Genomic DNA, 13537 nt, shown 5'->3' with positions numbered 1-13537 from the left:
CATCTGTGTCTTCCATGGAAAGTTATAATGATCAGTTATACTATTCATTAAAACACCCACCATTATCACGCTGTTACTGAGCGAGGGTGTATGATGTTGAAAGCCCCGAAACACCCGAGGACCTCAGGGAACATCACTGATGATGTGCCCCGGTGCATCCTAGAATGCATCTTCGAGTCGTATATGCGGTACGACACAAACAATAAGTGAAGAGATGATTTCTTATGGCGGTGCAGTTATTTGATCTAATTACAACATGAATTAACAATACCGAGTCCATTGTGTATTTACAGTATAGCGACCAAAGTAAGTAATAAAGTGCAATTTGCATGACCACTGAGGCTACAGTACTTAGGGCCATATAAAGTAAACAGCAAAATGAGACTCACCTGATAGAGTTACTATATAATTTAACGTACTCACTTATCATCCTCTGTCCTCCCACATTAAACTGAAGCAAGGATTTGATTCTTTTTAAATGTTTTGAATTTTCTTAAGGCTGCTGACAGCGCGTAATTTGTGCCGCGCTTCATGTAATTTGACATATAATAAGGCCTAACTCGGAGTGGAAAAATCACCCTGCCCGAGTTCTCATCCAGTGATTCTTGTTAAAGCTAGGCTTGCGGCATGGGGGAAGTTATACAACTTTTTAAAAATAAACGGCAAGAAGCCGTTCTCTGAGTCACTATGTGATAGCATGGGTCAAAAGGTTTCCTGATATAATGAGTCAACATTCATTAGTAGATTACAACCAAGTCATATCACGCTGAGTAATTACAATGTGATAATTGCAAGACAAACATTGCACATACTAGATTGTAGTTCATTGGAGCTTCCCCCATCAACTGGCACTATAAAACTGCAAGAAAAAGTCGGCTTATTTGATTACATAACACAAAATTAACCTCTTTTTTTAACAACTTAACACTTGGTAATTTACCACTCTTCTATACTGGCGGACTGCCAACTGAAAACATTTAATTAGGGTTGTAGAGTGAGTGATTTCGATTGTCAGTGACTTTATTCAATCTGCTTGTTTAAGCTACTTATCTTTAAAAATCACCGCCCATGTTGTTTTCAGTTGCTCCCCGCCAGTGTTAACAGCTGGCCATAATAACCCAGTTTTACACATCACTTCTGTACAGGAACAGATATTCTCAGAGCAAAATGGGACATTGTAAAAAAACAGCCCTTTCTAACGAAAAAAAAAAAAGAACACAGCCCGCCTGTCTTAGATTTTTTTTTCTTTAACGCTATTAGAATTAAGTGCTTATTAAAGGAGACTGAGGTGCTAGAAATGACGATGGATTAGTCTTGGGTAACCTAGTGTCTTAAGTCACATCAGGTCGAGCCCCAGACCTCTGCTGTGCAGCACATCTTCCTCCTGGCCTTCCTTATATTTCTCTCTTTGTATCGCTAAATATCTCTGTCCTTGCCTCAACCAAACTTCCTTGTCCTTCTCCACTCTCTAATCAAAGAGTTTATCGCTAAACAATCTTTAGAAGAAAAAAAAAAGATAACTTGAATTCATCACTGAGGTATGCCCTCAAGCCAAAACGAAAAACTACAGAAAAACCTTTTCAGATAACCCAAGGCCATAGGATCGTGGTGCAATTAAGATGATCAACGTAAGCAACGATTAACAAGGAGTCATGCTGATTTAGCTGGTCACATAATGGACCCGTGGCCTACACTATGGTACTATGGTCAGCCCGCGTCCTTTAGAGGTCCCTTGGCCCCATTTCAAAACTGGGTCATCACTGATAAATGTTACTGAGATAAAACTGCGTATGTACAACGTATGCATAAAAAAAGACCAGACACGGCAGGCCACATTACTGCCTGGATTAGAAAACTACTGCCATCTAGTGATACATTTGTGGCACTGCTTTTGCTTCACACGCAGCCTCCACTTGCACTTACTTAGCCGTTCTCCCCATTACAACACAATAGCTGCCATTCTGCCTCTGAACCGGAGGTTCAATGAGAGTAACGTAACAAGTAATTGTATTCCCACTGGATGTGAAGTGTTTAACCTATATTGGGTTATTTAGTTACGTAACTTTCAGTAGTTTTGGGAAATCAGTTGGTTCACTAGTGTTCAGACTGATGTTGCTATAACGTGAATAATATACCTATGTAGAGAGGATACTCGGTAACAGTTTAGCGTAAAGATTCATAATATAGTTCTCGGCCAAACCCTCATGTCTATGTTGCCTCTGCCCAAATGTAACCCTAACAAAAACACACACACATGCACACACACACACACACATGCACACATTTAACACATTTAACACTAAAAAGACTGAAAAGGGAATAAGAAACAGTAACTTACCAAGTAGTTAACGAAAGACTGCAGGTAGGTCTAGTGAGGCCTCTCAGTTGGATGAGGAATCTACTGAAGGATCATTGAGCTGAGAAAACAATGGGTGCAGGGAATTTAGGAATGATCGCTCAATGGGAAATATTTTATGTAACTTTTGGTCCCTTTATGAAAAATATATCACTATCATCGAGGTAAAAAAAAAAAGGACTAGTATTGCACTTAAACAGGAAAAGGGTGTAGACGTAATCAAACCCAAACCGTGCCATGACATCGGAGAATAGGAAAAAAGACCAATTAAGAAATTGCATTTGTATTTTGATACCAGCTGCTGCAGATGTCTAAGCATATTGCAGGCAGCTGGGGAATAGGAACTGATGAATGCTACCCAGTGAAATAAATTCAAAATGTAACTACGGGGATCGACTTTCAACAGGGATCCCAACTGACGTCCGTTTATCTCTCCACAGGCAACTTAATCACAGCTAACACTGTACGTTGACCAAATTAGGCTGACATTGTTAAAACCATCCGTCAAAGACGTTGCCAAGCCACCGTTTCCTCATCCGTGCGGTATCTTAGCAACGGCTCCAAACAAAAGAGATTTGACAGGATAAAGTTCAAGATGAGGCTGTGCGGCGACTGCAGGGCTGCAGAGGGAGTCGTGCACGGAAAAGACGGCCATGGGAGTCAGGTTTCTGTATTCAGCACTGCTGCTGCAGCGGATGCCACAGCGGCACTCTCTTCTTTCAACAGAGACACTCACGCCAGCAAAGTTTATCTGGCGGGAGAAGGTGAGTCGGCGCCGTCGTCCATGACGTCACTTCCTCCCCGTTTGCCACAGGGGTGAGAACTGGGTGTGTTGTTCAATTGGGTATTTTGATAATGATATTTAACAGTTATGACATCATGTGCCTGAAAAGTGAGGCTATATCGACACAATCTCTGTCTATGCGTCCGTCCGTCTGTCTGTCTATGGTGTATCTGATATCGCCGTGTTGGTGTTGTTCCCATGACAACAAAATTAACGTTGCTCCAGGACCAGGGGCGTTTCCAGGATTTGAGGATATTCTGGGCTTAGCCCGGATTTCTGTAAGGGGGTAAACACGCTCTATTTTGATGTTTTTGGTTTGTTTTGGGGGGGGTTTTGTGCACTCTGTCACCTTATTTACATTCAAAGTTTTAGTTCGTTTTTTTTTGGAAATTTGATTTATTTACGAGAAAACCCCAGCTAAAGGACAATAAAAGCATGCTGTGGGATCAGACGAGTATGGCCCGCTAGCTAAACGGCGCCTACAATCATGATGATGAGAATTTCTTCATCATGCTTGTAGGTTCCGAATCCAATTCATATTGTAGCGCATTCGGGGGACAACGCAACCACAGGAACTGCCGCGGCCGGGAAGCGAACCCGTATCGCCCGCACCGCAGGAGGCATCGCTAACGGCTCGACTAAAGGGTCAGACCCGCGAGTCTTCTTATCCATGCACGTTACACTACCCCCCTCCTTCGGGAAGCACGTCCCCGCGCTTAAGCGTATCAGCTCCTTCACGCCTCAGGGCGCATGCGCTTCCGATGTCCTTACGGTCGCTCCATCCCACTTCTGACACCAATGTAGCGAATTCGGGCGGCAGTCCGAGATACCGTCGCCACAGCCGGGACGCGAACCCGTATTTCCCGCACCGCAAGCGACAACGTTAACCAGTCGACTAAAGGGTCCGACCCGTTAGTCAAGGACCAACGTGTCTACTTATCCATGCGCGTTACAATATCATAAATCAACAGGCAATTTCAACCATTATTGAAAAGTTACTACACAGGCTAAATTCTTACCCTTTTTTTTTTTTTGGAAAAATCCACAAAGATTGAGTTGGGTTTTTTTCCCCTGCGCGCTGCCATTTCTCCTGTACTCGCCTCTTCCCGCTTTAACTTGCGCCACGTCACTCAGCGCTTGGCTCATCAGACCCGCCCACACGCGCGCGGAGTTAAGCCAAAGGAGTTGAATCAAGTGCAGCTGGACTTGGTATATATCCGTGAAGACGTTTCGCCTCTCATCCAAGAGGCTTCCTCAGTTCGTGCCTTTCTGACTAGACCAAGCTAGTCTGACTGGCTGCTGATGAATTTATCCTCTAGGAGTCGTTGTCAGAGCTATAGATGTGCGTGGCGTGAGGGAAGTATGGTTGTGAACCTAAAAACCTCTGTTTGTGAATAAAGAATTTTCCCAATAACATAAAAAAAACTAACAACAGAGATTTGTTACTCACATTGTCATGGTAACAAATTCTATATTTAAGAGTAAAACAATGAGTAACATTGGTGATATTGAAAACATGAGAATTTAAATCAGACCAAAATTTCATTGTTATTTTACACTGAAAGAATAAACGGATCGACAGTTCCACAAAAAGAACAAGAGTTATCAACATCCACATATCTGGAGATTACAGATTTCACTGGATAGATTTTGTGTAAGATTTTAAAATGAACTTCTTTGACTTTGTTAGGAATACAAGACTTATAAGGTAAAAGCCATGTTTTTTGCCAGTTAATTTCTTCCAAATGTGAGTTCCAGTAAAATTTTCCTCTTGGAGTGATTTTGTTTTTCCTTTGAAATTTTTTACGAGTATGTCTATTGTTACATTTCTTGACATTTACTTTGATACCATTCAAAAGCAATGCAGATGGAGCATCTGGGGTATTTCCTCCACCAAAACATAAGTGACTCCTAATAAGATGGATTAGACCAGAAGTAATGGCGTTGACAACGGAATTGTATTCTTTAAAAGGATTTGGAAAGTTGTGTCTAGTTATAAAAAGCTCATAGGACAGTATACAGCCATTTTTTCATAGGACAGTATACAGTGATTTTCTATGGCTGTAGGCTGTTGGCTGCATGGCTGTAGAAAATCACTTCCTGCCCTCCATCTGTAGTTCATGACATCATGTGCAAACAACCTAATTAGATTAGGTTGTGGGTTAGCTATAGGCTAGGTTAAGGTTAGCTATCGGTTAAGGTTAGGGTAAACGTGTTAGGTTAAGGTTAGGTTAGCTTTGGTATTTTTCCAGTCTTTTCACCATGCCGCAAAGGCCCGACATCACAACAACGTGATTGGTCTGTTGCAATGGTGGTCCTGGAGCAACATTAATTTTGATGTCATGGGGAACAACACTAACACGGAGACATCAGATCATGTGGCAGCATCTATCTATCTATCTATCTATCTATCTGTTGTTGTTTTTTTTTCTTTCAGAATATCTCAATGATGAAGGTCACACTTTTGTACTGCCACTTGTTAAAAAAATTAAGCAGCAGATATTCACAGATCCCACTCTTTTTTCGGAGAACTATTCATCATCCCTTGGCCTGACTGAATTTACCAGAAGAGCTACAGAACTGGCTCTGGGGACCAACTCTCGTGCTGTATTGGAGAACAGGGTAATGTCAGTTTTACAGGGTTACATGGCTGATTGTAGCTAGTTTGCAATGTTGTGGACACATCAAGATGAAAAAGCACCACAAATACATCTCCCGCTGTCTTTCTCAGAGCACGCTGAGTAGAACCTATAACCCTGAGCCAGTCTTGTGTTTCACTTCCATTTTCATTCCACTTCTACTTTCACATAGCAAATCAACAATAGATCAGTGTTTCAGTAGCTTAGTCACACTATGACTGGAAAGGTAAAAAAAACAAAAACAAAACTGAATGACTGGTTTTGCCTACCTTATACTACAGGTCTTGGGGGTCCAAACTGTTGGTTTCACTGGTGCTGTGCGCTTGGGGGCTGAACTCTTGAGACAACATTGGTATGGGATCGGTGCTGCTTGGTGTGGCCCAGTCTACCTCTCTTCACCTTTTGAAGGTAGGTAAAGCATAGAAGAAACTTCAGATGAAATTTTTTTCAAGATACAGTTTCAGCAAAAGGTTGATATGTATTGCACTTATGTTCATGAGGTTGTTTCCCTTGTAGATGGAAGTTTTTATATTAACCATAAACCTAAATACAGTATCTTTACTTCATTCAAATGTGACATTTATTATTTGCAGCTTCAGAATAAACTGAGAAACTCATGTCAACCGTCAAATACTGTTAGCTCAAGGGTAAAAAAAGTTTATATTATATATATATATATCAACACGGATACAGGAAAAAAGATTTTAATACTTCAGCTGATGAGTGCTAGACGCACGAAACAGGCCTGTACTGCAATGTATTAAAATCTTTTTTCCTGTATCCATGTTGATATTCCGCTCCTCATTAGTTGAGCACTCAGAACACCACTGACGGTTTCGAAAAAAAGCGCTATATATATATATATATATGTGTGTGTGTGTGTGTGTATGTGTGTATATATATATATGTATGTGTGTGTGTTATATATATATATATATATATATATATATATATATAGACACACTGATCAGCTGATCAGCCAAAACATTAAAACCACTGATGGGTAAGTGAATAACGTTGATTATCTACTTACAATAGCACCTGTCAAGGGGTGGGATATATTAGGCAGGAAGTGGACATTCAGTTATTGAAGTTGATGTGTTGGAAGCAGGAAAAATAGGCAAGTGTAAGGATCTGAGCGAATTTGACAACGGCCAAATTGTGACAGCTTGACAACTGCAACTGGATCAGAGCATCTCCAAAACAGCAGGTCTTGTGGGGTGTTCCCGGTATGTAGTGGTCAGTACCTACCAAAAGTGGTCCAAGGAAGGACAACTGGTGAACTGGTGACAGGGTCATGGGCACCCGAGGCTCATTAATGTACTTGGGAAGTGAAGATTCGCCTGTCTGGTCTGAGCCCAAAGCAGAGCTTCTGTAGCTCAAATTGCTGAAAAAGTTAATGCTGGCTATGATAGACAGGTGTCAGAACACACAGTGCATCGCCGCTTGCTGTGTATGGGGCTGTGTGGCCGCAGACTGGTCCGAGTAAGTAAGTAAGCAAGTAAAATTTTATTTATATAGCAGTTTTAAAAACACGCAGTTACAAAATGCTGTACACTCAATACATAAAGTGTGAGTAAATACATTAAATAAATTGAATGAATATAGAACATGGCATAGGGAGTAACTGACCAAGCTAAAAACGAACCAAAACACAAGGCAGGGATGGGGATCTATAAAAAGGCTTGCCTGAAAAGATGGGGGGTTTAGAAGCCACTTAAAACAGCCCAAAGATTCAGCAAATCTAATGGATTGGGGGGGGGGGCAGTGGCTCACCTGGTAGAGCGCATATCACATAAGGCTGAGTCCTTACCGCAGCAGCCTGGGTTCGAATCTGGTTCAGGCCCTTTGCTGTATGTCATCCCCTCTCTCTCCCTTGCCTTCATTGTCTCTTGACTATCACTATCTAATAAAGGCAGAAAATGCCAACAAAAAAAAAAAATCTTGAAAAAAAAATCTAATGGATTGGGGAAGATTATTCCAGAGGTTTAGGGATAAAACAGTGCCCATGATGACCCCTGTCTACTGCCAAAAGTGCCTACAATGGGCACGTGAGTGTCAAAACTGGACCATGGAGCAATGGAATAAGGTGGCCTGGTCTGATGAAACACGTTTTCTTTTACATCATGTGGATGGTTGGGTACATGTGTGTCATTTACCTGGGGAAGCGATGGCACCAGGATACACTATGGGAAGAAGGCAAGCTGGCGGAGGCAGTGTGATGCTCTGAGCAATGTTCTGCTGGGAAACCTTTGGTATTGGCATTCACGTGGATGTTACTTTGACACATGCCACCTACCTAAACATCGTTGCAAACCAAGTACACCCCTTCATGGCAATGGTATTTCCTGATGGCAGTGGCCTTTTTCAGCAGGATAATGTACTCTGCCATACTGCACACATTGTTCAAGAATGGTTTGAGGAACATGAAAAAGAGCTCAGTGTGTTGCTTTGGCCTCCAAATTCCCCAGATCTCAGTCCAATCAAGCATCTATGGGATGTGCTGGACCAGCAAGTCAAATTCATGGAGGCCCCACTTTGCAACTTACGGGACTTAAAGGATCTGCTGCTAATGTCTTGGTGCCAGATACAAGAGGACACCTTCAGAGGTCTTGTGGAGTCCATGATTCGACGGGTCAGAGCTGTTTTGGTGGCACGGGGGGGACCTACACACTATTAGGCAGGTGGTTTTAAAGTTTTGGCTGATCGGTAGATATATCCCATATAAACAAACCCTATGCTATCAAAGCCAGTGATAATTGTCTGGTACAGTTTTAGATTAGAGCTAGCATCGATTTTGATTGAGATGAGATAACATAGTAGCTTTAGGTGGGCTATCTTATCCATTGTCGTTTTTTTTTTTTTACCTTTTACCTAGCTTCATTGGCCAGCACCTTCCAGGCAGTGGGGATCCAAGATGTCCGTCAGTATTACTACTGGAATGATGAACAGCGAGGTGTTGGTTTGGAGAAGCTGCTGGAGGATCTGGAGAGGGCACCGGAGCAGAGCGTTGTTGTTCTGTCTGCCTCTGCCCACTTCCCTACCGGAGCAGACCTCTCGCAGAAGCAATGGAAAGTGGTCGGGCAGCTCATGATGGTGACTGATGCTTGTGTTTGTAGCCTCTAAAGAATAATAATATTGAGTTTCATAAGCATAATTCATCGCCATACTCAAAACCCTTGTTTGTTTGGGGGGGTTTTTTGTCATTGTTTCAACAGAGACGCAGTCTTCTCCCATTTTTCTTACTGCCTGCACAGGGGCTTTGCTATGGAGACCTGGAGCGGGATGCTTGGCCTCTGCAGTATTTTGAATCACTGGGAATGGAGCTCCTATGTGCTCAGTCCTTCTCCCTCTGCTTTGGATTGTATGGTGAGAGAGTGATGTCAAATGACGATGTCATACAATCCTAGAATCCCTGATTTACATTATTGTGGTGACCCAGGGCAGTCCCCAACTCTATTTGCGAACAGGAACAAATAATTTTCCAGGATAGGAACCAGAGAAACAGGTTGACAGTCACTGATGTCACACGTTTGTATTGAACAGCCTGCTCCATTGCTGGGAAAAAGTACAGGCAATGAAAACACAACTCACTTTTTGTTGCCGTTTTACAAAGAATGGACTGAGATGGTTTCCACCGAAAGCCTCAAACATAACAGCAACCACGGAATAGTATTCTGGGGATCGATCTTTTTGTTGTTAATTGCATTTTGTTCTTCATTCTTCCCTAAGGGTACACGTAGATCTCTGAATTTTTCGACTCAAATGAGGTGTATTCATAGCTGGTTGATAACCAGAAAATCTCTGCTCATTTTCAGGAAATCATCCATCGTACTGTCATTACCATCCAATTTTACTGTCAGCACTGTTCATTTCCTTTCAATTTTTTTTTCTTAAGAGCTGCAGTTCGGTGACGTACAACCGATTTTAGGACAAACAAACAAAGCTCTCGTTTTGCTTCCTTGTGGCTGTGGCAAATATTCACTTACGCAGACTGTACTGTGACTGAAGTGAGTCATAAGTTTGTGAAATTTGCTTTCTCATAACATTTCTTTGTATTGGCTTTGTACTTTTCTCCCACCCTGCAGGTGAACATGTCGGCCACCTCCTATGTGTCTTAAGGCAGAACTCCATCCTATTAGCTGTGCAGTCTCAAGTAGAGAAACTGGTGAGAGCACTATGGGCCCAACCATCTGTAGGCACAGCACGTGTCATTGCCACGGTGCTCAGTAACCCTGCTCACCTCAGCGAGTGGTAAGTAACAGTCTCCATATAATCTGGAATTCACACATGTCCCTGGCTGGCACACCTGGTACCTCATGCTTACTTCAGTTATTTGTTCACTTGCCAATATTGAATTCATATTCACATGATTTACTTATTTTTGTTCTAAAATTAGATACAGATGGGTGACAAATTAAAGGAAAAACCTGAATGATTGACCCCTACAGTGAGGGGGTCTAGAGGCTCTGTTATGCTGTGGGGGGCATTTTCCTGGCATGGTTTGGGTCCACTTGTCTCCTTGGAGGGAATGGTCACTGTGAATCAATACAAAGTTATTCTGAGTGATCAGCTTTATCCTATGATGAGACATTTCTATCCTGATGGGAGTGGTCTCTCCCAGGATGACAATGGCCCCATCCAGAGGGTACAAGAGAGGTCACTGAATGGTTTGATGAGGATGGAAATTATGTAATTCATATGCTGTGGCCTTCACAGTCACCAGATCTCAACCCAATTGAATACTTATGGGAGATTTTGGACCGATGTGTTAGACAGCACTCTCCACCATCATCATCAAAACACCAAATCAGGGAATATCTTTCAGAAGAATGGTGTCCATCCCTCCAGTAGAGTTCAGAGGCTTATAGAATCTATGAAAAGGAGCACTGAAGCTATCAAAGAATAGTGGAGGAGAGTCCTTGACCGATGAAATGAAAATAATGTTTAATTTTTCTGACTGAACTCTACATTTCAAAAATATTAAACGATGAAGTTTGTGTTTTATCATTTTCCCAAAATAGACATATATATTCTGGGTCTGAGCTCTTCATATCTTGTTGAGTGTTGTCTATCTCCTAGGCAGGACGAGGTTAAGCACATTGTGGAGCGCTGCATGTTGATCAGAGAGCGGCTGAGAGAGAGACTAAGGATCCTGGGATCTCCAGGCTGCTGGGACCACCTGACTCAACAGGGTGGACTGTACTCCTGTACAGGACTAAATGGTGAAGAGTATGCAGCCTGGCATCTTTTACTTTCACTATTAAATGACCAGCAGGCAAATTATTCAATGGATAACCATCTGAAAAGAGCAAGACTAGGCCTTCGAATTTGTGCTTTGCTGCACTCAGTTGCTTGTTCTTTCCTAAATAGATTATGTACAGTTACATATGTAGGTACACATAAAATCAAGTTTCCCTTAAGACTGTCTTCTTTTAAGCCTTGTGCAAAAGAAAGATGTAATTATCACAGCGCACCAGGAAAACTAATGTTAAGATTATAGAGAATATCCATCCATCCATTATCCAAACCACTTATCCTGCTCTCAGGGATGCTGGAGCCTATCCCAGCAGTCATTGGGCAGCAGGCGGTGAGACAACCCTGGACAGGTCGCCAGGCCATCAACAGGGCTGACACAGTCACACCTAGGGACAATTTAGCATGGCCGATTCACCTGAGCTACATGTCTTTGGACTGTAGGAGGAAACCGGAGCACCTGGAGGAAATAATGATTATTCATCCGATATATCATTAACAGGTTTAATAGAGAATAGTTTTTGCAATTTTTTTCTTTTTTTTTAAATGCCGATACTGGCACTGAGAAAGTCAACTAAAACTCCTCACTTTAAAGAATAAAGAATATAATATAAATAATCCGAATCAGAATCATGTGTATTTGGCCATGTATGTTTGCACATACATGGAATTTGACTCTGGTTTAGTGGCTCTCAATGTACTTACATAGAATAACAACACAAAAATCTTCAGGAATATATACAAGGAATGACTACATACAGCTGAAACAGGCAGGAAAAGGTGCAACGGTGCAGAGTGCAAAGATGCTGGAATAAATATGTTAGTAGGTTATTTATATACATGAGGTAGGTGGACATGACAGAATATGCATGTATACATACAATATAGAGTATATACAATGTGCTTGCATTTATTATTACAAGGTTGAGTGTTCATCAGAGTGACGACCTGCAGAAAGGAACTGGTCTTGAATCTGATTGTTTTGGCGTACAGTGCTCTGTAGCGGGGTGGCACGGTGGCGCAGTGGTTAGCACAGTCGCCTCACAGCAAGAAGGTCCTGGGTTTGAACCCCGGAGTTGTCCAACCTTGGAGGTCATCCCAGGTCATCCTCTGTGTGGAGTTTGCATGTTCTCCCCTTTTCTGCATGGGTTCCCTCCGCGTGCTCCGGTTTCCTCCCACAGTCCAAAGACATGTAGGTCAGGTGAATCAGCCACACTAAATTGTCCCTAGGTGTGAATGTGTCAGCCCTGTGATGGACAGGTAGCCTGTCCAGGGTGTCTCCCTGCCTGCCACCCAATGACTGCTGGGATAGGCTCCAGCATCCCCATGATCCTAATTAGGGTAAGCAGCGTGAATAATGGATGGATGGATACTCTGTAGTGTCTACCAAAGGGGAGGAGTTGGAACAGGTTATGACCAGGGTGTGATGGGTCTGCAGTGATGTTGCCTATCTGTTTTAATGTAACGTAATTTTTCATCTTTGTTATTCAACATTGACGGTAAAACACATTCTCAAATGACCCCTTCAGTTTTAACGTAGACATGGTCTTTTTAAACAGTTGCTGACAGCAAAACCAATAACAGTGTTGGCAGCATTGCTGTGCTTAGACCTCTTGTGTTTCTGCTTGTTATACAGGTCAGCAAGTGCAGTTCCTGTCAAAGAGGAGACACATCTACCTGCTTCCTAACGGTTGCCTAAATGTGAGTGCAATAAACAGCCATAACCTCAGCTACGTCGCTCAGTCCATCCATGAAGCCCTGACATCTCCGGTCTGACCTGGACATGGAAGCATCCTCTCTCTTCAGTTGACTGAGACACTGGAAAGAAGCACCTTTTATGCTTGTATCCTGAATGTTTGACCACTTTCCAGTCATTATAATCGATAACTTGTTGTAACAAAAGTACTTCAAAACTTCACAAGTACCAACTTGGTTAGCCCGGGCTACTTTTTATCTCCACACTAGAGATAAAGCAGCTTTTACCTCCCTTTGAAATCCCCCTTTGCTTTAAATGTAGTTTAAATACCAGTTTTTAAGTGTTGTTATGATACAAAATATATTTCAATCATAACTTTTATAATATGAAAAAAACCCCAGAAGATGAAGTATTAGTCAACATTGCACCATCTTACTATTCCTTTTCATATTGCTTTTCCTCATTATTCCTTCACTGAACAAGCTGTAATTGAAAAGTCAATGCTTTGGACAATTCATGGTGCTTATAGATGTCCACATGTATCAGTAAAGCATAAGTTTGTACATATAAGGCTGAGTGTCTTCCCTGAAAAGCTCTTCACCTTGGCATCAATCAATAAAGTGAACGTGACATTAGAGACGTGTGCAAAATTGTTTTCTAAATAAAGTCAATGGCTTTCAGGCTCTTTTGATTCTCTCAAAAACGTGGAAAAACGTCTCTGGGCAAAATTCACAAAGACTTAAACAGGCCAAGGCACTGGAGCACAGCAATCATATCATAGCATTGCTTCGCCAGCTATTTCCAGC

General features: G+C 42.1%; 1 protein-coding gene across 1 annotated transcript; it reads left to right on the top strand.

Moving 5' to 3' along the window:
* Positions 1 to 2951: 2951 nt before the first annotated feature.
* On the top strand, positions 2952 to 12932 carry got1l1 (glutamic-oxaloacetic transaminase 1 like 1). Its single transcript, XM_056279996.1, has 8 exons — positions 2952 to 3120; positions 5578 to 5762; positions 6061 to 6187; positions 8658 to 8875; positions 8998 to 9148; positions 9868 to 10033; positions 10862 to 11004; positions 12672 to 12932. Exons 1-8 carry the CDS (start codon positions 2952 to 2954, stop codon positions 12809 to 12811), a joined length of 1299 nt encoding a protein of 432 aa, XP_056135971.1. The 3' UTR covers positions 12812 to 12932.
* Positions 12933 to 13537: the final 605 nt, after the last annotated feature.

The sequence above is a fragment of the Lampris incognitus genome, chromosome 1 (genome assembly GCF_029633865.1).
Source record: "Lampris incognitus isolate fLamInc1 chromosome 1, fLamInc1.hap2, whole genome shotgun sequence".
Lineage (NCBI taxonomy): Eukaryota > Metazoa > Chordata > Actinopteri > Lampriformes > Lampridae > Lampris > Lampris incognitus.
The sequence above is the reverse complement of the archived record's forward strand: the minus strand, read 5'-3'. Positions and strand labels throughout refer to the sequence as shown.